The sequence below is a fragment of the Podarcis raffonei genome, chromosome 17 (assembly GCF_027172205.1).
Source record: "Podarcis raffonei isolate rPodRaf1 chromosome 17, rPodRaf1.pri, whole genome shotgun sequence".
In the NCBI taxonomy this organism is placed as follows: domain Eukaryota; kingdom Metazoa; phylum Chordata; class Lepidosauria; order Squamata; family Lacertidae; genus Podarcis; species Podarcis raffonei.
The window spans coordinates 10,477,548-10,500,922 of NC_070618.1; the positions used below are offsets into that span (position 1 = coordinate 10,477,548).

The following is a 23,375-nucleotide window of genomic DNA, read 5'->3' on the forward strand; positions in this document are numbered from 1 at the left end:
GCCCTCCTTGCAGTATGGGAATAATGTCTAACCCTACAGGCTTGTTATACAGTACAGTGGTACCTCAGGTTAAGAACTTAATTCGTTCTGGAGGTCCGTTCTTAACCTGAAACTGTTCTTAACCTGAAGCACCACTTTAGCTAATGGGGCCTCCCGCTGCTGCGCGATTTCTTTTCTCATCCTGAAGCAAAGTTCTTAACCCGAGGTAATATTTCTGGGTTAGCGGAGTCTGTAACCTGAAGCGGCTGTAACCTGAGGTACCACTGTACTGTATAAGCGTCATCGGATAAGTGTATTGGAAGCACTTGCAGTGTGTTAAAGAACTTCTGTTTCTACAGCGCCGGTTGTTTTACAATGGGGTAGGCAATTTGCACGAGAATCATGTGCAAATGGTTGGAGTGAAACGGCTTCGTTTGCTGAGGGGAGGCAGCTGAAGGGAGCTGGACGCCCTTCCCGCCCTTTTAAGTTTCGACGGGCGAGAAAACGAGGGCGGGCCTCGCCGCCTTGATTGACTGCTGCGAGGGAAAGCGCGCGAGCCGCCGCTTCCAGTAACCATGGAGACCCTCCGCCTCCTCCGCGTCCCGCCCGAGGAACCATGGGAAATTGAGTTAGGCGGGAGGTTGCCTGGCAACGGGAAGACTCTCTGGAGAGCGGAGAAGTTTCTGCCGCTTTTCTTCCTTTTCTTGAATGCGAAGAAGTGGGAGCGCTCTGACTTCCCGGCAGTGGACCGCGACTTTTTGAAAGCTCTCCTTTTGGGCAAAAGGTATTTTGTCTCTGCTCCGCCATTCATCCCTGGCCGCCTTCTCCCCCCCCCCCGTTTTTATATATTATTATTATTATTACTGTTGTTGTTTAGTGCATTGAAGGAGCTGGCACCACTCCACCTCACAACAGCCCTGTGAGGTAGGATAGGCGAAGGGGCAGTGGCTGGCCTGTGGTCACCCTGTGAGCTTTATGGGCAAGTGGGATCTGAACCCTGGTCTCCCAGGTCCCCAAGCCCAACACTTTAACCACTCCGTCCGTTGCCTTCCATAAGAGCTGCAGTCATCAGCACCAGTGCTTTTCTCCTCGAAAAAAGGTGCCACACTTTTAACCAGTGCTTGTCTTCTAGAAAGAAAAAAGATGCCACTTTTAACCAGTGCTTGTCTTCTAGAAAAAAGGTGCCACACTTTTAACCAGTGCTTGTCTTCTAGAAAGAAAAAAGATGCCACTTTTAACCAGTGCTTTTCTCCTCGAAAAAAGGTGCCACACTTTTAACCAGTGCTTGTCTTCTAGAAAGAAAAAAGATGCCACTTTTAACCAGTGCTTGTCTTCTAGAAAAAAGTGCCACACTTTTAACCAGTGCTTTTCTCCTAGAAAAAAGGTGCCACACTTTTAACCAGTGCTTGTCTTCTAGAAAGAAAAAAGATGCCACTTTTAACCAGTGCTTTTCTCCTCGAAAAAAGGTGTCACACTTTGAACCAGTGCTTGTCTTCTAGAAAGAAAAAAGATGCCACTTTTAACCAGTGCTTGGCTTCTAGAAAAAAGTGCCACACTTTTAACCAGTGCTTTTCTCCTAGAAAAAAGGTGCCACACTTTTAACCAGTGCTTGTCTTCTAGAAAGAAAAAAGATGCCACTTTTAACCAGTGTTTTTCTTCTAGAAAAAAGGTGCCACACTTTTGTCCAGTGCTGTTCTTCTGGAAAGAAAAAAGATGCCACTTTTAACCAGTGCTTGTCTTCTAGAAAAAAGGTGCCACACTTTTAACCATTGCTTTTCTCCTCGAAAAAAGGTGCCACACTTTTAACCAGTGCTTGTCTTCTAGAAAGAAAAAAGATGCCACTTTTAACCAGTGTTTTTCTTCTAGAAAAAAGGTGCCACACTTTTGTCCAGTGCTGTTCTTCTGGAAAAAAGGCACCACTTTTAACCAGTGCTTTGCTTCTAGAAAAAAGGTGCCACACTTTTAACCAGTGCTTTTCTTCTAGAAAGAAAAAAAGGTGCCAGTACCACATGCTCTTGAGTACCTCTGGAAAAAAGCACAGATAATAATAATAATTTTATTTATACCCCAGCCACTCTGGGCAGCTTCCAACACAATCCAGTTCTAAGCCACGCCCATTGCCAGATAGTGGAAGACTTTTATTTTTTGGAGGAGGGCGACTGCTCAGGGAGAAATTGCATGTGCCTTCGTTGGTTATGGGGTTGATGCCATGCAAAACAGGACTAAGGCTCCAGTGCAGGTCCAGCTTCTCTTGCCTGGATAAGCAACTTCACACACGGGCAATATTTTCTTCTGACCTACTTTTAAAGCTAAAGGAGCTTTTCTAGTCCTGGTTGTCCTTCTTTCTACTTCCTCTGTTAAAAATGGCAACAGAACAACAGCCCCTCCCCAAGCAAACAAGACTATGATGGGTGAGGCTGCAGATATTACTAACTTCCTTTGGGTTTGTGTGTCCCAGCTCATCTGTCAAAGAAAAATATTCTAAAAGAGAGAATTTCAACAGGTTCAATCTCCCCCACTCCATCCTGCCCTCTCAATATGTTCTCTTTTGCATTGGAACTATATTAGTACAGATAGGTGGGAGCAGCCAAGTGTGCTTCTTTCACATAAATTGCATAGAAAGGTACCTGCATATTTTTTCCCATAACTTTATTCCTAAAACGACTGGAGACTTACTTTTTTTAAAAAAATTAAAGCTCAGCATCTGGGGCTTCTGGCTGTAGGAGCCAATGAAGGCCTTAATGAGCGCCAGGTTTGCATCCCCTGTTCCAGTTCATTTGTTGTTATTTCCACCATATGCCCGTGTGTTGGATTCCTTGCCTATATTGTACCACCACTGCAATACCAACACAATAATCCATGTGTACCTAAACTAAATCTATGCAGAAAAAAATGAAAAGTACTTCGAATGATTAAAAAATATAGCACAAATGACATACTAAAAGAAGGAAAGCAGAGCAGTATAAATATTTGTAAGGTATTTATTAGAAGTATTTATAAACTGCTCAGAATCCCCAGGGATTAGATTTTCAGAAAAATACAAATCTAAACAAAAATTAAAATACAGCATTAAAACAGCATAAAACTAAATAAGGAGGAGATGTAAGAGAGAGGGATTTGAATTCTGTGTTGTTTGTTCTGGAAGGAAGTTCCACTGAAATTAGTGGAATTTGACACACACACACACTTTATAAATAAAAATGGCAAATACTACTTTCAGATATTCAAGCATCCCTTTCCTTTATAATCATACTTTTATTTTCTTTTTATAGAATAAAAATGATCAAATATTTTGGTTACCCAGGGGCAATTCTTCAAGCAAACAAAGCACTCTTGACAGTTTGCTGTTCCTCAAGTCTGTTTAATAATGATCAGGTTGATTTGTCTCTCCTATTACAATTTTGTGGCAGCTAATTTTCCTGTGCTGTTGTTTCTTACTATTGGATCATTCAGAATATTCTGTCAAAGGTTAAAAATCATGAGATAGTGTCGTTAAATTAAACTTCAACCATGATGTGTGTCATTTTCAGGGAATAATGCCTAAAAGGGTGTCATTGCCCTCCATACAACCTACTCCACAACCTTCGGAAGATGCAGATAGCAGGAATGAGCAAGGCAGTTTAAGTGAAGAACGCTCGTCTTCAAGTGGGAAAGATTCAATTGCAAGAAATGAATTTAAAAAAAGACTGGTTAGTTCAGCTCCAAATCAGATGCAAGCAAATCCCGAAGCTCTGAAATTTGAACATAACACAAAATCACAAGAAAGAACCAGAAAGCGACAGCAGCCCATAAAACTGGAGCCTCTGGTAGGTTGATTTGAAATGACTTCATAAGGCTTTATTTTATTTTAATATTTTATTTTATCCTGAACTCCCATGAAGTTCCCTGGAAACCTTGCCTCTACCTACATTCAACTGCATCCCTTTGCACAATAATATGTGTGTAATCCTGTATCCTTCATTTATGCAATAATAAGTCCATTACCCACAGCTGACATTGATATTTACAAATCTCAGTGGCAAAAGAAAGAAAGAAAAGAAGTTTGCAGATCTATATTCCCAACTGCTTTTTGTGATGACTAGAGTTTGCGTTGGATTATTGTTGGACATTTATTATTTGATCAATTTTGGATTTTTATATCACTTTTGTGCTAAATTTAAACACTGTACTGGAGCAGATCTATCCCTCCTGATACCTTGATGATGATTAACGGAATGGGCAACAGGTTCTCTCCTCCTCCTCTTTCTCAATTATTTTACTACGGATACATTTGTGCCAGCCTAATTTGTGATTGTTGTTTATTTAAATGGTATAAAATTTGTCATTTGCATGGATAATTTTATTTCAAACTATCTTCCATAATCCTCAATGCAGCCTGTATTAAAAATATATCAGCAACACAAGCAACCTGAGTATATATTCCAGAAGAACAGGGAGAAATTGTTAGCTGCTGGAGTATTACAACCTACAACTTCAGCAGAGAAAAGAAAATGGCCTCCTCCAGAACCAACATTAGCTGAGCTTCAGCAAGAGTTATTAAAGCAAAGACAGGTATCACCCACCTTTACATATTGTGATTATTATTATTTTTTAAAAACCCCATCTTAAACTTGTCTTTCAATATTTTCAAGGCAGCTTGCACTGCATAATTCAAGAAACAATAGAACAAGTAATAAAATGTTGATCTGTATCTTCTTGGAGCTAATGAAAAATTACCTGTGAAATATGCTTTATAAGGTGCTTCTTGTATTGCTTTTTCAAGTCTTCTTAAATATGAGGATCCGTAAAAACAAACCTCTTAGTTTCTTTCTCTTGCTAAAAGGAAGGATCATTCAATTCATGGCATCATTTGCCCACATTATCTAAATTTGGAATTGCTCTGACATGGTTAACTAACACAATGAAGCAATTGTTGCTTAATAACCCTGGAGCAAATATCCAACTGTCCCTTTAGGTATTCCAAGGAATCACTTTGCAACAGGTAGATTTTACACGTTCATCAAACAGGGAACGAGAGAACTGAAGCTGCTATTACCACCAGAAGTGTGTAGAGGTTGTAATTGTGATACCTTAATTAATTTCCCACCTCGGGGTTGTAAAAGATTTGCACTCTATGGTGATCATTAGGGGTATTCGGAAAATCCCATTTAGGTTTCATACTATGATGACTGTATAATTTTATGCAATAGGTGACTGTGTGATGTTGTACATGGGTTTCCATAGCCATAAAAAGTGAGTTTCATCACCCTTCCCATAGAAAAGCCAGCATTTTGATGGCCACTTTAAAATAGATCTCTGTGGGAGCTGATTCAATGCTGCAAGTCATCTTTGCAAAGCACACAAATACGTCACTGTACTGTTGCACTATGGAATTGTGATTACATTGTGTCAGAGAACATCTGTATTCACCACCCAGATACTCTTTGTGTGTAGCCATCTTTAGGGTCATTCTGAACCAGTATAGCCTGCACAATGCATGCTCCATTGCAGGTGGCAGCCATTTCGCACAGAGTTTCCGTTCCCGGCCCCTGTGTGTGTAGGTGGAGCGCATATAAGTGTGCCTTGTTCCACCCCACCCTCGTTCTGCCTTCTAGGTCCAAAATGACCTGCGTGTCAGTGATCCTGCGTCAATTGGACACGTGTAAGATGGTAGCCACCTGTATGTATTTGGCTGGGCTTCCTTGTTCCTGTTATTTGGAGATAATAGTGTGTAAAAAAAGGCAGCCCAGGGCAGTCTCCATGGCTTCCATTTGCAATATCTACTTCAGATGGGAGGAACAGCACAGAAGAGATTGTGGCTGTTTGCTCTTGTTCCTTATATCAAAAGGTGCATCAAAACATGCTGTAAATGGTTCTCATCTTCCCAGAATGGCAGGCTTTTTTTTTTAAGGACAAACAGCAGTGAACACTGCCTCTTACCCTTTCCTTATCTAGCATAGTTATGAAAAGGAGGTTGGAAGCATCTGCTTATTGTTTTAAATAAATCGGTTTCTGGTTACTTGGCATATGAACTGGGGGAAACTCTGGTTAGTTCAAAGTATGGTTTGTTGAAACAAGCCAAGATCATCAAACACACATAAAGGAACCAAAGTTTAAACTAATCAGAGTTCCTCCAACGTGTGGACATAACGTGAAACAATGGTTAGTTTAAAACAGGAAGTGAAAGTCTCCCTGCAATTGAGCTGGAGGAGGGGAAAGGGCAGTATGCTAACCCAAAGCTAGCTGCTGCTAGTGCACATATGAATCACATCATTGTATATATATTAAAAAAGCCAATTGCCATGTTAACCAGCCCTTATTAACATAATTGTTACAGAGGCAGCTTTATAATTTTGCATATGTATCTGAAAGAAGATACTGAGTTTTTCAAAAGTCGCAAAAAATATATTAGGGAATCAACTGAACAAGAAGAATTTGAAGTTTTCAAGTGAACAGTGATCTATACTTTCCTCTTACAGTTACTGAGTGACAAGGCGGCACGAGTTCCCACTCCTCCTAAACAGCCACGTGGTGTGGTAAAACTAAGTGCCTGCCTACCAAGTGCCTCTCCTGTTCGTAAATTTAAGGAACCAGAAGATGTTATTAAAGCTAATATTACAGAACCTCTCGAAATTGTAAGGATAATATGTCAGAACAAACATCTTGGATTCCTATACATGACTCCTGCAGTGCCTAGGTCATCAAATGAATATGATTGTTATAACCTGAAGTGAGTTGCTCAATTTATATTTTATTATGCTCAGTTTTAAATACAGTAATGTTAACTTTGATGCGAATTAAAAATTTACTTTATTACAATACCTGCCTCCTTTTTGATGCTGGCTAATTCTCTTGTGTCTTTACTCAGTGGAGAGGGGGTATGAAACCTAGCATATAGTGTACTGTTTGATTTATTTTTCTTATCCAATAGGTGTATTGCTGAACTCACATCATGGATATTTTGATGGAATAATACTAATAATGAGACCTTGCACTCACATTTTAAAGCTTGGCTTCTTTGCTCTCTTGTTTCTTTAGAAAGGGGAGAGTTGCTTTCAAACAGTTGGTCAATAGACCAATTAATTTGTACGGCTTAAGGGTTGATGTTGTTATTTTTAACAGTGCAGTGGAGCAATAGGAAAACACCGATCTCGAGTTCTGTTAAATGTTTTCCTTTCTCTTTTAGAATCGTAACTTACGATTGCGTTAACAAAAATGACTACTACACGATCAGCCCGAATGCAGTTATTCACACGTATAACGGAGAGGTTGAATATCTGGAGCTTGAACGCTGGGAGCAGGAATATCTATATCACAGAGCACTTTCCAAAATTACTATATTCACTATATTTCGCAAGTGGAAGGCCTTTAACGTATGGAGGAAACATGTCCGCTCCAAGACGATTCATTTTTACCGCAAAGCTCTACAGAAGAACTTATTCATTGTTAATGCTGTATGTATTTCAATTGTGTGGTGTGTGTGTGGGTGTGTGTGGGTGTGTGTGTAGCCCCTGAAGTAATGCATATGAAGGACCTTGAACACTCAGGCAGACAATCTGTGGCAGAGCAACTACCACATTCCCTTCAATGCCCTGGTAGCTCGCTGTACTCAGGGTAGATGGTGGGTATGTGTGGTTGGCTTAATTTGTTTCTTTCATGCACCTTTCCTCCTTCCTGGCAGGAGTATCTCATGAGAATCCTACCCATGGAAGCAGGTAAAAGCAGCTACACCTTGCAATCCCCATTGCCCACCCCCCATCTGCTCATGAGAATTACGTGACTTCCTGAACTGGCATAAGAGGCAGTGCAGAGGGCTAAAGGAGGAATGGGCAAAAATTGCCTCCTGCTTTCAGCTGATATGATCCCCTGCTGGATCTCAATCCCATTCATGAATGGAAAGGGACATCTAGTTAGGATCTAAGCTGTTTACTTCAATTGGAGAGAATTTAATGTCAGCTCTGGGGCTGTTGTGGCTCTGGGTCTATTTTGGAGGTATGTTGGAAGAATGAGGCGTTTGAATTCCGTGGCTTCCCTGACACATACCAAACATACCTTATTCCTGGCCGCCACCATCAGTGGAACAGTGACTGGGGAAGCCTTCAGCGGTGGACCTTCATCTCCACTCATGGGCCTATAGCGTTCCCCTCAGCTGCCCTCCAAGGGAAGCAGATTATTTCTCTCCAAAGTTGTATATAAAATCAATTATAAGTTTTAAAATTATTTTTACAGAGGTTTTAATGCTAAACTACATTATGAAAACATATGCATGCTAAAATTATAATATATTGCAATTTTCCTGTTGCTGAGATATATTGAAATCAGCATACCTTTGTTCCGTTATGCCAGACATAAATCAGTATAGAAAGTTGCTGAAGTTCGTAATCTAAAAAGTTATTCTTCCATTTACAGAAGGAGTTATTCTGCGAATGGAAGGGCCTTTGATACAGCAGATGTTAACAGAAAGGGAGAGTTGAATTTCACTGATTCTTGTCCCTAGTAGCCCCCTCTGCTGTTTCTTACTCTGTTCTGTAGTAGTTTTTAAGGGTGCTGCAGACAGAATGGAGAATTAACAAAGATCACCCGTCCTTAGTGGGTACTGTGGGTACCTATTCTGTACATGGTCTTCTGGAAACCCATTGTTTCAAAAAAAAAAAGGTGATGCTAATAGAGTTTTAGGACTTTAGCTTTCGTCTCACTAACACTTTCTGACTATTTTACAGTGTCTGAGACCAGCAATACTTAACATCCAAGAAATGTGTTACCGGCTCAGCGATATGGCACTTTGCCAAATTGAAAAGGGCTATTTATATACCCTGATGGAATTTAAAGGTACTCAGTTCAGCCAGCTAAAAGATGTAAGTGGGTTTCATTGGTTCACTTTATCAAGATTTCATATAAATCTTTATTTCTTAGTTTTAATATCAATTATTCTCTACCTGCACTGTACCTTTCAGGTGGCAGCTCATCTGTCGGAGTTCAGGGAATTAGCTAAAGAAGTGGTTAGAGGTGCATGTCGAACTACACTGCTTGAAGCTGGTTTCACTCCTGATGATTACTTTTATGCAACGGAAAGTACAGGTACAAAAGTGACATTTAAGAAACAATTTCAGGGTCCTTATTCTAGTTGCAAGGAATTGGTCCCAATTCAGACATAAATGAAATAAACTGCACAAGCTTTTTTACAATCCATTTAACAGTTCAAAATTTGACTCCCCCCCTTTTCTGCGGTTCCTTAAATTTATTTTTCATGCACATCCAAATTCATTTTATTTACTCATTTAATTATCTACTGTAAATATATGCTCTCATAAAGCTGCAGATTATTACAATAATCCTGCTAATGTTTTTATCTGTTTACAATTTATCTGTAAATATTCAATAAACCATTTCCATTCTTTTATGAAGAATTTGTTATCTTGATTTCTTATTCTTTGATCTTTGAGCTCATATGTTGTCTCTGTCTCTTCTTCAGACGTGTGAAGAGAAGATCAAACACTTGATTTTGAAATAATCATGGTTCCCCTTGACATATGAATTTAGGGAACTGTGGTTAGTTAAAACATGCCAGGTTCAAATGGTGATATATCCTGGCTTGTTAACAAACAATAGCATTAAGTAACTAAGTTCCCCAGTTTGGCCTTAGCAGAGAACTGGAGTTTTTACCATAAAAGCAGATATTTCTACTCCATGCAGCCATGCTGGAGCAATAGAAGGAGCATTTATGCCTGAGATCCGAGCAGGCTTGTTCATGTTTGGGGAAATTATGGAGAATAGGGTCATCGATGAATTGCAGCAAAGGGAATCACAGAATATTACAAAATTTAATGTCTAAGTCAGAATATGTTAGGTTTGCCTCCAATTGCTCCATAGGATTTTAGCAAACTTTCTTAATGGCATTGCACCAGATGTTGTTATATGTAGCAAATAATTGCTTCCCCCGTCCCTATAATCAACTCAGTGTGAGCGAAATGATGCTTATCGCTGTAGAAATATTGGTTTAGCTTAGTACTTGAAATGGTTTCAGTAACATGTGCTTTTATTTCCTCCAGAACAGGTAACAATGGTAACAGGAAGACTAAATACTGGAAGTGCCATTATTCGTCGTTCTGACAAAGATCCTTATGGTGACCAAGCTGAAAAAATGACGTATACTGAACAGGCCAACAAAAGGGCTACTTGTGAAAGGCTGACATGGTTGGTATTTGGCTCTTTGCAGGTCCACGTGTAATAGTGAGCGCTCACACCTTCTTCATGGGTGCCCTTTGCAGGACTGCACACAGCACCGCGGCCCCTTGGGACCCACCAGTTGGCTGGGCTGGCCTGCCTCCCTGTGTTAGTCATTGGAGGTTCCTGCCAAACCTCAGTTAACCAATCAGCCCTGGCAGTCAGAATAAGAATGTACTTTAGTGGAAGTGCGTCTTGCAAGTGAGATGGCTGTAATCCTGTGTCTGTACATTCACAAATATATTCACTTTGCATTTACTCCTGGCAAAGTCTCGGTTTCAGTAAAAATGAAGGGCTCTGATTCATTGTTCTTTCCTTCCAGCTTTATTCGTCTTGCTGACTACCTTATAGTGAACACTTTGCATGTCTTGGCAGTAAAATCTGTCACTGCTCTTTTGAATTACCTCACTGAAAAGTTGAAAAAGACACCTCCTGCAGACCTTATTCGGAAGTGGAATACGGAAGAAACGCCACCTGAAGTTGCTGTTGTGGAAAAGAAGGTAAAGTCCGAGTTGTTTGAAACAGTTTGCTCCATCACATTGTCCATGGTCACTACAGTGGTACCTCGGGTTACATACGCTTCAGGTTACAGACTCCGCTAACCCAGAAATATTACCTCGGGTTAAGAACTTTGCTTCAGGATGAGAACTGAAATTGTGCGGCAGCGGCACGGCAGCAGCAGGAGGCTCCATTAGCTAAAGTGGTGCTTCAGGTTAAGAACAGTTTCAGGTTAAGAACAGACCTCCGGAACGAATTAAGTTCTTAACATGAGGTACCACTGTACTGGGTTCTATCCAGTATTGTGTGAGCAGAAGGAAGCTTGCATAACTAACCTCCCCTATCCCCTACTCTGCAAAATCATGCCAGTGCTAAACAATACAGTTTAAAGCTTCTCAACACGGGCTCAAACATAATCCCTGAAAGTTTTGATAAAAGAAGCAAGGATCTGCAACCCACGTAGACCCACCACCAAACAATATGGGCCTAGCCACTGCTGGAACCCTTGGGCAATGGTGAAACGCAGAACATTGTTCTCTTCCCCTCTTTGTAGAACAGACTGTCACAAGCTCTTTTCCTCACTGATTGCAATCTTGACACATGTTAATTAATAAATGTTTTATTCTAATTCATACTGAGATGCAGTGATCTTTTGTCAATTCCCCCAAGTCATTAAGGGGTGTGTAAGTAAAGTTTGATAATCCCTGTTGTCATTCAGCTATCTCCAGATTAAGATCCCCCCCATCAACTTTACCTATTTGAGAATATACATATAATTTGCAAATTTGTGGACATGTGAGAACAGGGACATGACAATAACACTGTCATTGGCTTTTCACCTACTTTTTCTTGTTGTCAATGTGTTAGACCAGAGAAAATGAAATCTTGTTTCTAACCTAAGAACTTATATTCATTTTCTGATTTTGTTTTGTTTTGTTTTAGGGAACTTCAGTGATTATAGGAGCGGAGGACGAAGAGTCACTTACTCCCATGTTTCTTCTAGAGCTAATTTTAGAAATCAATGCTCTGTTATTTGAACCAACTGTGGAGGATTACCAGGTTTAAGAATAATTTTACTTTACTTTAGATTGCTGTATGAAACTTGATTTGTCATCATAATCCTACTTTTGCATGCAGGATATAGCATTTGATTGGACATTGGTCTGGGATGCATAGGGATCGCTCGGGTGAGCTTTTGATGGTCACGGTTCTTAGCTGGCCTGAAATCTGCCCGGTGTTGCTGGGAATCCAGGGCAAAACAAAATGAGCAAGGCTCACCCATTATCAATTATCTGGATGATCCACATCTGGGTGCAGGTAAACAGGAATGGGGGTAGCAGCACTGCAGAAGGAAGCATGTGAAGGGGCTTTCTATATAGTGACAGAGGCTGCAGAGAGGAGTGACCATGTAGCAAAGTTATCTGACTAGTATTCAGAGGCAGGAGGACCTCTTCGTGGACCTACCAGTTCTCCATCGATGCAAAATAATGATGATCAGGGATCAGCAAGTCTTTGTTTGTTTTTGCCATAAGCAGAGGCAGATTTAGGGGAGCACAACCAGTTCAGTCACACTGGGCACAGAGTCTCTGGAACGCTGCAATTATTATTTAGAATGGAGCATGAGAGGTGGAAGAGCGCCAAATTTGGGTGTCGCACAGAGCACCACTGAAATTTGAGACCCCAAGATCCGCCACTGCCAAGACCCTCTCCTCCAGAAAGAGGGGAAAAGGGTTTTCTGATATTACACTGAGATGGAGACCCGGCGTAACTGTGTATATGAGCTCCTTCCCAGCTGAGGAGAGGGATGTGGCACTTCCAGTATTGGAGACTGTATGCCTCTGAATACCAGAAAATGAGTGGCTCATGACCTGCTTGCGTGATTCCCATAGGCATTGCAACATAGTGGGTGGGAGAATGAGCTAAATACAAGAAACCCAATGCTTTGAATATTACCTATTTCATGAAGGCAACACACCTTCTCTCAGCCTGAGGCCCCTCTGCCACCTGCAGTATGGGGATAATAATGCCTACCTTGCGGTATCGTTGTAAATATTGCAACAGTGATGTGTGAAGAGCATTGAACGCTTTAAAAACGCTTTACAAATACTAAGTATTGTTTTTCATTTTCATATTCTTCCAGTACAACCAGCGTTTTTTATACATTTCTTCTATTTTGCCCAACAGGATGGAATGTCAGACATTGTGAATCAGTTTCAGGCAACTGTGTTATCTGTTGCAAACCTTGTTCCTGATAGATATTTTGATGCTTTTACTCGCCCTGTTATTAACAACAAAATTGAAGAAAAAACATGTGGTGAAGGACCAAGCTTGTCAATAATGTTCAAGGATGATAGACATCTCCAGAACATTATCTCACAAATAAAGGTATAGACCACCTTTTGTGGAAGCCTATTTACATTCCTGTTCTCTGTTTGAAATGGCAAGCTGGTGCCACCCCCCATGTCAGCTTATGAGTAAATAAGCACCCCAGCTTGTCACTTGTCCCTTATTGAATCTCTTGCCCTCAATATTATTATGATTAAATACTTTTCTGTTAATGTTTAGGAAACAATCTATTCAGGATTTGAAGCAGTCAACTTGTATGCATCTACTTTTGAAAAGTTTCGTTTATTTTTCAAAGAAAATGAAAGCCTTGATTTGGAAGCTCTGAAGAAAGAAGAACCTGGTAAAATTTGTTTCATAGCTTGCTAGGTATTTTTGAAGCCGCTCAGTAGTGCATTCAGTGATCTGCTTAGCAGGCTGGATTATGCCAGCAAACATCCATATAGTTTTCATAACGTTCCTGACAACAGAGATTCTTTAGACGTGATCTTCAGAAGAAATTTGTTCTGTTAGAGTGATCCTAAATTTCTTATATGGGATGCGGGTGGCGCTGTGGGTTAAATCACAGAGCTAGGGTTTGCCGATCAGAAGGTCGGCGATTCGAATCCCCGCAACAGGGTGAGCTCCCGTTGCTCGGTCCCAGCTCCTGCCAACCTAGCAGTTTGAAAACACGAAGTGCAAGTAGATAAATAGGTACCACTCCAGCTGGAAGGTAAACGGTGTTTCCGTGCGCTGCTCTGGTTCGCCAGAAGCGGCTTAGTCATGCTGGCCACATGACCCGGAAGCTGTATGCCAGCTCCCTCGGCCAGTAAAATGAGATGAGTCGTCCGCGACTGGACCTAACAGTCAGAGTTCCCTTTACCTTCATATTTCTTATACATGTCGTATGGTGAACCGGTTGTGATGTACTAACTATTTGTGAGCTACAAAATTCCCGTTTCAAATTGCAGCTTAATTATGAACTCACTAGGCAGCCTTAGGCAAGCTGTTATTCTCCCAGCCTTAGCCCATGAACCCAGTCCCTCTCAGGCAGAGGAAATCCTTCCTAACTGTACTCCTGCTTGTTCAGAGATAAGGTGCTTTTATTAAGAGTTGCTTTCCATTTCACCTTTTAGGCATCATTCTGGCAGGAGTTGCCCCCTGCTCCCAGAGCTTTTCTGTCCCCTGTTGTTCTGGCACTTAATGAATATGGAAAGGGAGTCCCCATATTTTTTTTAAAATGCGGGGTTGGTGGAGGAGAGGTTGGCTAAGAGTATTTGCCTTGAGCTAAGTCGTGAACCCTGTTGCAAGTGAGGCATGGGCCCCACATTACCTTTTTCCTCCTTTGTTCCAATAGCACTCGGGGAGCTTTCCTCTTGCTCTTTTCTACTTCTCATACCCATGCTAAGCACATGGAGCTGGGAGTTGTTCAAACTTTCTCTATGTTTCAACTTCATATTGTATCAGGGCTACGAGGGGCTCCCTGCACACAAAAGGGAGGAAGCTTTCTTAATTTGCACAAGCCCTGCCTGTAGAGCAAGCGGGAGGAGATAACTCACTTTGGATGCCCTCCACTCACCAATTAGAAGAAATATACATTCATGACAAGTTTTTATGTTGTGAACTTCCCTGAGATCTACAGATAAAGGACCATATACACATTTAATAAAATAATAAGTTCCTACCATTCCTCTTTTGCCAATGGGGTGATGGCGGTCAGGATATTGCACCCACCCCGACTGAATGTAGAAGACAACTGGGGAAATGTTTCTCTAAAGCACCTGAAAATGTAATGACGATATTACACATCTTGTATATAATAAACAGATGTTAAATTCTTTGCCGAACAACTGGAGAAGTATCACAGGCAACACAAAGAAGCTGTGGCCATTAAACAGAAGAGGAACATAGGCTTATTCCTCATAGATGCACAAAAGCTGAAAGACAAACTGATTCCATCACCAAAGCGCTGTTTGGAGGTAAATCTATCAGTCACTTTAATACCAAACTTGGGAGGCCTCAATTTGGCATTGAAATGGCGCCGTACAAATGTAAGATAGTGGCTTCTGCTTCCTCAGGTTATGGTTCCGATGTGTTGAAATACATTAGTTTGTAAATTAAAAACAAAAACAAAAGATGTTTGAAAACCTTAAAAGGCCTGACAAGAACCTGGCCATAATGACTTCCAGATTTGGAGAATACTGACGACAGTTGAGCCACAGATTGCTGAAAATCACCGATGTCAGCTGAAAAAAAACCCACACGAAGAGAAAATACTACAGAAATATAATAACCAAATTCAGAATCTCATCCTGGCTGATCATGGCTTTGCTTTGTTTGAGTTTTTTGTTAAGTTTTTTTTTGTTTAGCACATGACATGGAAGAGGAGGGGCAGAGGGTGAACAAAGAACTGGGGGCTCTTCCCATACTTCGGATGCCCTTTGGACCGCTGTTTCCCCCCCAGGAACTCTTCTCATTTTGAGACTGAGAGTTTGTTTGGACGATGGGTGAGAACCCAGAGAGGAAGGGCATGACAGAAGGAAAATGAATTGATATCAATTTTATATGTATTTGTAACTTTGTATGAGGGGACGCGGGTGGCGTTGTGGGTTAAACCACTGCGCCGCTTGGGTTCGCTGATCGAAAGGTCAGCAGTTTGAATCCCTGCGACAGAGTGAGCTCCCGTTTTTCAGTCCCAGCTCCTGCCAGCCTAGTAGTTCGAAAGCACGCAATACAAGTAGATAAATATGTACCGCTCCGGCAGGAAGGTAAACAGCATTTCCGTGCACTGCTCTGGTTTCGCCAGAAGCAGCTTAGTTATGCTGGCCACATGACCTGGAAAAACTGTCTGCAGAAGCAGACAAACGCTGGCTTCCTTGGCCTTTAAAGCAAGATGAGCGCCGCAACCCCTTTACCTTTGTATGATGTAACATTTTTATACATAACTGTATTTTGTAATATTTTTGTTTAAGCGAGCTGTTAATTGCTTCAGTTTTCCGTACACCACTTACAGACATTTTAAATATGTTAAGTGGTACACCCCTGATGTAAATAAAAATAAAAAATAAAAATAATGGATGTATTGCAAGGTGCAAAGTCTTGACTAAGAAACTGATTCTTGTGAGTTAGACATCATTGCCCTGATGAAACTTTCATTCTCTGCTGAAATTGACATTATTTTTTTTATTCCAGGTTATCAATGGAATGCTTCCTGTAATTGCAAAGAAAAAAGTTACTGCCATTCTTGTTGAGGCAAATGATGCTAAATTTAAACTGGAGTTTTATCCATCTACAACAACAGAATATGTCTTTAGCTTGACGTTCCTCGATGAAATACAAGATCGGGTTAGTTCACTATAGTGCTCCTACTAGGTAGCATTTACCATCTTGGAAAATACTTATCACAACAGTGGAAAAGAATTGTGCTTTGCTTCCTTCTGGACTCATCTACCTAGCTAGCTATATAGATAGTTTAAGTGAGAGCCCAGTGCTCCATTCAATTTCCCTTAAGAAATAAGAATGCAGTACAAGGCATTGCGTTTAATTTGAGACTGTGTATTTCCCCAAAGAGGGACTCGGGTGGCGCTGTGGGTTAAACCACAGAGCCTAGGACTTGCCAATCAGAAGGTCGGCAGTTCGAATCCCCGTGACAGGGTGAGCTCCTGTTGCTCGGTTCCTGCTCCTGCCAACCTAGCAGTTTGAAAGCACGTCAAAGTGCAAGTAGATCAATAGGTACCGCTCTGGCGGGAAGGTAAACAGTATTTCCGTGTGCTGCTCTGGTTCACCAGAAGCGGCTTAGTCATGCTGGCCACGTGACCCGGAAGCTGTACGACGGCTCCCTCAGCCAATAAAGCGAGATGAGTGCCGCAACCCCAGAGTCGGCCACGACTGGACCTAATGGTCAGGGGTCCCTTTACCTTTACCTTATTTCCCCAAAATGTATGATTATTGCATGATGTGTCCTTCCTGCCCTGCAAATAGCAGTGGCATTAGAAACTTACTAGTATAAGGAACTAGCAAAGTGCCCACCATAAGGCTTGTATACCTGCATAGATACCTGCTGGATGCAATGTGTAGGTCCAGGTCACAAGTGTCAGGCAGGTCCCTGCTTTCAGGGGGAAAGGCTAATATTTAGTTATATGGGAGAGCACCATTATGGTGGAAACTTACCCTACTTGATGTCTTTGGCAACTCTAGCCATTGCGAATCATCCCTGTTGCTGTCAGCATAGCCCTTTCCTCTCTTTTGCATACACCTGTTCTGGATTCCGGTCTTTGGTCATATTTGAATGTCACAGAAGGTTGGGACCTGACTTTTGTACAGATGGTAGGAAAAATTACTTACCTGTATACTATTTAAAAGAACCCAGAGTTGACTTTTGTGCCAGTTTTTCCTCTTGCTTTTAATGTAACATTTTGTGGCAATTTAGAATATTAGCACCAGTATTGAGGATTTTCTGTGGAAGCACATTTTCAAAAGAATTAACTGATTTCCCCCCTCAGATTGAAACACTTGAAGTTGACTCAAAAGTCGTAACAAAGATGTATCAGCTTATCGAACTCTATGCAGTGCCAACTCCGCCTGAAGATCTTGCTTTGTTTTCGAGTTTGAAACCATCCATCGTTGCTGTCCGAAATGCAATTGACAAATCTGTGGGTGAAAGAGATGCCAACATTGCTAGGTTCTGCCAGCTCCTAGACCTAGATGTCCAGGAACTAAATTTAGAAGTTAAAGAAGTCAAACACCTTGCTCAGGTATAGAAACAATAATTTTCCCCCATGTTTATATCCTATAGAATTGCCATTATGGATTTCTGGTATTGTTTACTAGTGATTTGCCACTACCAACATTCTCCAGCACTGTGCACTGAAAGTACAGTACACGAGATCCCCAGCTGAGTAGCAGGCCACATGCTTCGATTGCAGAAGCCCAGGTTCAGTCGTTAGCACCTCCAAATAAAAGGAACTGTCAGATAAGCAAGGCTGGGAAAGACCCCTGCCTAGGAACTGGGAAAACCAGTTCCAGCCAGAGTAGTCAGCAGTGGGTTTGTTGGACCAATGGACTTGGTATAAGACAGTTTTAGGTGTGTCAGGGGTCAACAAGAACGCCAAGGTTTATAACATTTATAACCAACAATGGTGTATTACACAAACCTCCAACGACTCATGCATTGCAATGGAGGGATATTTGCCTTCTCCCTGATGGATTCTCCTCTTGCCTGGACGAGGCATGTTTCGCACTGTCCCCATTCTCAATGAACTGATGTTTTGTTTTGTGATCAGTGATCAGTACACCCATCACTCCATACAGTATTTATTTCTTAATATTGGAGATGTCACAAGCAACATCTATACTTCACCAGTCACAGTTATGTTTTTAATTTTTATTGTTCTGTACATTGTATTGACTCTTTATAGCTACATGTTCTCTATTTTATACCTGTAATTTCTCTACGTCCCCCCTCCCCGAGAGGTTCGGAGGGTGACAACATGGGGACAGGCCTTTTCTGTGGTGGCTTCCCATCTGTGGAGTGCTCTGTCCAGAGGGGCTCACCTGGCGCCATCATTACATGGCCTTAGGCACTCGGCAAAAACATTCCTCTTTAACCAGGACTTTGGCCATTAAATAATCTATGGGGGAACTGTTATTATGATCATTTTATTATTCTGTATTATGTGTATTGTGTTTTTATTACTATGCCACATAAATTATGTTTTTAATGTTGTTCACTGCCCTGGGATAAAGGGTGGTATATAAATCGAATGACTGAATAAATATTTTCAAAGCTCATTAGCCATAAATTAACTCCACAAAGTTCTCTGGATTATAGAGTAAGTACTGTAATGGGCTTTGACATAATTTGAAATTATATTTTATGAACTTGTGGCGTGCAGAGAATGAAAGGAAAATATTCATGGCCCCAACATAACCAATAAATTTGAACAGAGGGTGTATTTTCAAATCGGCAAAAACTGAATGGCCAGCAACATGAGCTCTGCCCATTGAGATGGAAAACCCAAAACACAGCAAAAGGGCACTTTAAACGCTTTTATTTCCTGTGAACAGTTACTGAGGCCAAGCCCTCCACTATTAGCTTAGTTAAGCAACTATTTACCTATGTATTAAAGGAGCAGTTAATATAGAGAAATGTTGCAGTAGAGATTAGAAAGGGTAAAAGGAACTCATCGCATATGCATAGCACTGCATGTTAGAGATCATATGCTCTACTGGATTTAACTGTAATAGTTTGACATGCAGCGCTTCTATTTAAACTTTTATTAAAGCTAAATGGTAAAGCAACTTCTTGATTTTTAACAGGATCCTCAGATTTTGGATATAGCTACAGACCAAGAAAGAGTGAAACAAGTTCTAGCAGAGCTGCAAACTATTCTTGATGAGCTACAGAAACGTGCATTTACTTATAAATCCTATCAGAAGAATTTCAAGGTGAATTGGTTTGCAATTCCATGTCTGTTGTGAGGATGAAATGGGTGTGGGGAGAGAATGAGCCCTATCTATATCTATAGTTATATCTATGTTTATATCTATGTCTAGGGCTATATCTAGGGTATTTTCTTCAAAGATATGATAGTCGTTTTATAATATACAGAATAAGGCTATTTTCTATTATTATTGTTACTGTATTGTTATTTACACCCTACCGTTCACTCGAAGGTGGAAATGACAAGATTTGATGCTTTGGAGGAAGTTTGTGCAGAGCTGAAATTGAAACAACTGTTATGGGATTCTCTGTCTGAATGGTCAGTACTTGAAGACGAGTGGATGGAGGTAAATTGCATACATTGCTCTTGAGATGATCAAGTATAAAGAACCTGCACTACAATTATGAATATTGTTTTAAAAAAGATTTTGGGGCTTTTGTAAAGAGATGGCTATTTATGTGTTGAGTAAGTAAAAGGCAGTAATTATTTACAAATGAGGCAGAGCTGCTCTCCCGGCACTGATGTTGCTGGGGAGCTGTGAGGTCAGGGCCACATGATGGATCTGTGTGGTGCACTATATTAGGCCTGAGAAAGCAGAATATATGAGTTGTTCTCTAAAGCTGCAAAGTTTACACACATTCAGTTGGTAATAAGTACCATTGAATAGAGTCAAGTTTACTTCTGGCTAAGTAGATGTAGGAACTTGGCTTTTTTGTGCCTGTCATGCTTGGTATTGATTTAACTCCCTCCCTTTATTCTCAAAGAAATATCTTACAATAAACAAGTTGAGTTTTCCTCGTAGACTAAGCAATCCTTTTGTACACTCTCTTCCCACAGGCTAAATTTGATAGCTTGGATCCAGAAAACCTGAATTCTCAAGTTTCCAAGTATGCCAAATTTGTCAATCAGCTGGAAAAGGGCTTGCCACCTAATAATGTTGTGCCGCTGCTTAAGGAGAAAGTGGAGAGAATGAAAGAAAAGGTACAACTGACTTCCAGGTGTATTTCAAGGGAGAAAATATGCAATTTTGTTAAGGATCCCTTTCAAACGAACATTTCAGATTGCATCTTACTTATAACATCATCATGCAACCTAAAACAAAATGGAAGAGTTGTCAAAATGAATAGTGTAATAAGGCCAAAAGGTTATAGGCCATTTCATTAGTATAAATATCTATCTAGACTAGAGTTTTTGGAATCACTCAGCCGTCCTCTGATGGGGCCTTTTTGTTTCTCTAGTCTTCTTGGTTCCTTATAAAAATCATAGGTTTATATAATAGTGCAACAAGATTATGACGTGCCACAGAGACTACTTGTGCAACACGTGTTATCGTGAAAGTATAGGCAGTTTGTTGATCATCTGCACATTTTTAACAAGAAAACATTAAACTAAAATTCTGTGCACCTTACTCTTTCAGGTTCCTGCCATCACAGACCTTAGAAACCCTTGTTTGAGACCCAGGCACTGGGCTATTATAGAACAAATAGTTGGCGCACAGCTGATAGATATGGAAAACCCGCTAACCTTAGAGAGACTCGTTCAGATCAATGCTTTTGACTACTCTCAGGAGATTCAAGATGTTTCTGGACAAGCTTCAGGAGAAGCTTCCTTGGAGGCAATTCTCAGAAAGGTACTTTTTAATCAGATGCTTTAAACACCCACACCCACACACCCCCAGTGTGGTGTAGTGGTTAAGAGTGGTAGACTCGTAATCTGGTGAACCGGGTTCACGTCCCCGCTCTTCCACATGCAGCTGCTGGGTGACCTTGGGCTAGTCACACTTCTCTGAAGTCTCTCAGCCTCACTCACCTCACAGTGTTTGTTGTGGGGGAGGAAGGGAAAGGAGATTGTTAGCTGCTTTGAGACCCCTTAGGGTAGTGATAAAGCAGGATATCAAATCCAAACTCTTCTTCTTCTTTTTCTTCACCACACCCTCTTGGACTGATGACAAGTAAATAAATTATCTATATTTCATTTACTGAATCCTCGATTCAGAGCACACTTACTGAACTCTCTGGGCCTTTGCCACCATTTGCAGAGACTGGTGCAACTCATGTGCCTGACAAGGCTGTGATGGACCTGGAGTGTTGTGTTTTCCCCATGAATAAATAGCTTGGGTTGGCTGACATGGAGTAGCCTCTGCTAAAGTAGTGAGGAATACAGGGATAGCAGGAGAACAGAGGGGTAGCGTACACAGAGGGAAAAGGGACAGTTTTGTTGTTGTTTTGAAGTACAGAGGAGGCACAAAGTGTCAATATAATCACATTAATGAGACAAACACAGGCAAAAAAAATGACATGATGCTATTTGAAAAGAAAACAAAACTAAGAGAAATGTTAAAGGGAAAACAGAAGAGCTAAGGTAAACTAAGTAAGTTGGCTAAGTTAGGCAAAATGCACTGAAGCAAAGCGCAGAAAACACACACAAAGTACACAAATCATAAAGAGAAAACACACTGGCCTGAGGAGAACAAGAAATGATGGAGAGCCAAGAAAACCAAGTCTGCTTCAATGAAGGCAGAAAACAGAACTGGGTTACCTTAACAATTGTTTTTCTTGTTTCAACCACTAGTGGGAAACAGATCCCAACTTGGCGACCTTCTATGCTAATTAGAAAAAGGCCATTTGCTTCTTTCAGTTATGTTAATAATGAATAAATGTTGCTTGGTATAGAAAATATGTGAACAACAGATTTTCAGTAGACGTTGCAAATACCAGGGTATTGGGATGCCCCGTTTTACTGGTTTGAATAAATAAACTGAGTAAACTGCTGGTTTAACTCAGTTTATCAAACTTATTTTCAATGCTAATATAAACTGACTTTCCCCCCCACCAGGTGGATGATTCTTGGAAATTGACAGAATTTATTGTTCTTCCTCATCGCGATTCAAAAGATGTTTTTATCCTGGGTGGCACAGATGACATTCAGGTTAGGAACTGCTTTTAAAGCTGTCAGTTTTAAAGCTCATAATTTTACAGAACTCTCTGCCCATAAGACCCCAAAATGCTTAAAAATCATATTTTTGTTTCAGCAGGTTTTTTAATTTTTTAATTTTAATTTTAATTTATGACAAGATATGGTATGGTTTTTCACAAGTAAAGCAGGGTTTTTCAAAACTTCCAGCAACAGAGTGCAATGTGTTGGTGCGAGGCAGGGAAGAGTTTTAGTCCCTTCCTCTACAGACTCCCATTTTTAAAATAGAGCCATTCTACTGCCTGTTTTGTATGTGAATAGTGCATATACATGGGGGGGGGGAGAAGTATTTACAGCAGCTAGTTTGGCTTGTTCAAATCAGTGGGACAGATATGAGCATGTTCTTAGCTCTCTGGTTGAAATTCCTGGGCTTACAAGTGCTTAAATTTGCCATGATCAAATGGTTTGTGCTTAGTAACTTCAGTTCCAGCTCTAAACACTGGCTGGCATCATGAGCCAACATACGAAGATATCATGTCCCTATGGCATCATCATCAGTATTAGTATTAGTATCACTCCACCCATTTGACTGGGTTGCCCCAGCCACCCTAGGCAGCTTCCAACCAATTGTAAAAGCATAATAAAGCATCAAGCATTAAAAACTTCCCTATACAGGGCAACATACTTTGACATTGCTATGCTGGCCAAACACACTATGGCACAACAGAACAATTTCATGTGCATGTTCAAAGCATTTGGACTAGCATGAAGTTGATTCATGCCATGTCTGTCCAACACTACATGCCTAAAATCTGGTATTAAATTTTTAATATTGATATTCCCATGTCAAGTAGAAGTAACAGAATGGGCTTGCCCCACTAAACAAGCATGTCATGATTGTAGCTATGTTGACACAAATCATTATTTTGTTGCAACTGCACATATCTATTATGATTGGGATTCAAGTTTTGATTTCATTAACAGACCTGTTGCAGAGACTTTGTTTGAGTATGAAAG

The 23,375-nt window shown here is 40.7% G+C and overlaps 1 protein-coding gene across 1 annotated transcript in view; it reads left to right on the plus strand.

Moving 5' to 3' along the window:
• The first annotated feature begins 463 nt into the window (after nt 1–463).
• The window catches only part of DNAH6 (dynein axonemal heavy chain 6), a 119,206-nt gene continuing 96,294 nt past the window's right edge, over nt 464–23,375 (plus strand). Inside the window, exons 1-20 of the mRNA XM_053371332.1 lie at nt 464–763; nt 3,510–3,785; nt 4,354–4,530; nt 6,438–6,688; nt 7,145–7,412; nt 8,679–8,813; nt 8,913–9,036; nt 10,008–10,152; nt 10,505–10,682; nt 11,623–11,739; nt 12,865–13,065; nt 13,246–13,366; nt 14,830–14,981; nt 16,195–16,347; nt 17,505–17,756; nt 19,321–19,449; nt 19,678–19,791; nt 20,283–20,426; nt 20,863–21,075; nt 22,281–22,373. Of these exons, the coding sequence (XP_053227307.1) occupies nt 3,516–3,785; nt 4,354–4,530; nt 6,438–6,688; nt 7,145–7,412; nt 8,679–8,813; nt 8,913–9,036; nt 10,008–10,152; nt 10,505–10,682; nt 11,623–11,739; nt 12,865–13,065; nt 13,246–13,366; nt 14,830–14,981; nt 16,195–16,347; nt 17,505–17,756; nt 19,321–19,449; nt 19,678–19,791; nt 20,283–20,426; nt 20,863–21,075; nt 22,281–22,373 (3,237 nt within the window). The 5' untranslated portion in view covers nt 464–763; nt 3,510–3,515. The remainder of the gene's footprint in view (nt 764–3,509; nt 3,786–4,353; nt 4,531–6,437; nt 6,689–7,144; nt 7,413–8,678; nt 8,814–8,912; nt 9,037–10,007; nt 10,153–10,504; nt 10,683–11,622; nt 11,740–12,864; nt 13,066–13,245; nt 13,367–14,829; nt 14,982–16,194; nt 16,348–17,504; nt 17,757–19,320; nt 19,450–19,677; nt 19,792–20,282; nt 20,427–20,862; nt 21,076–22,280; nt 22,374–23,375) is intronic.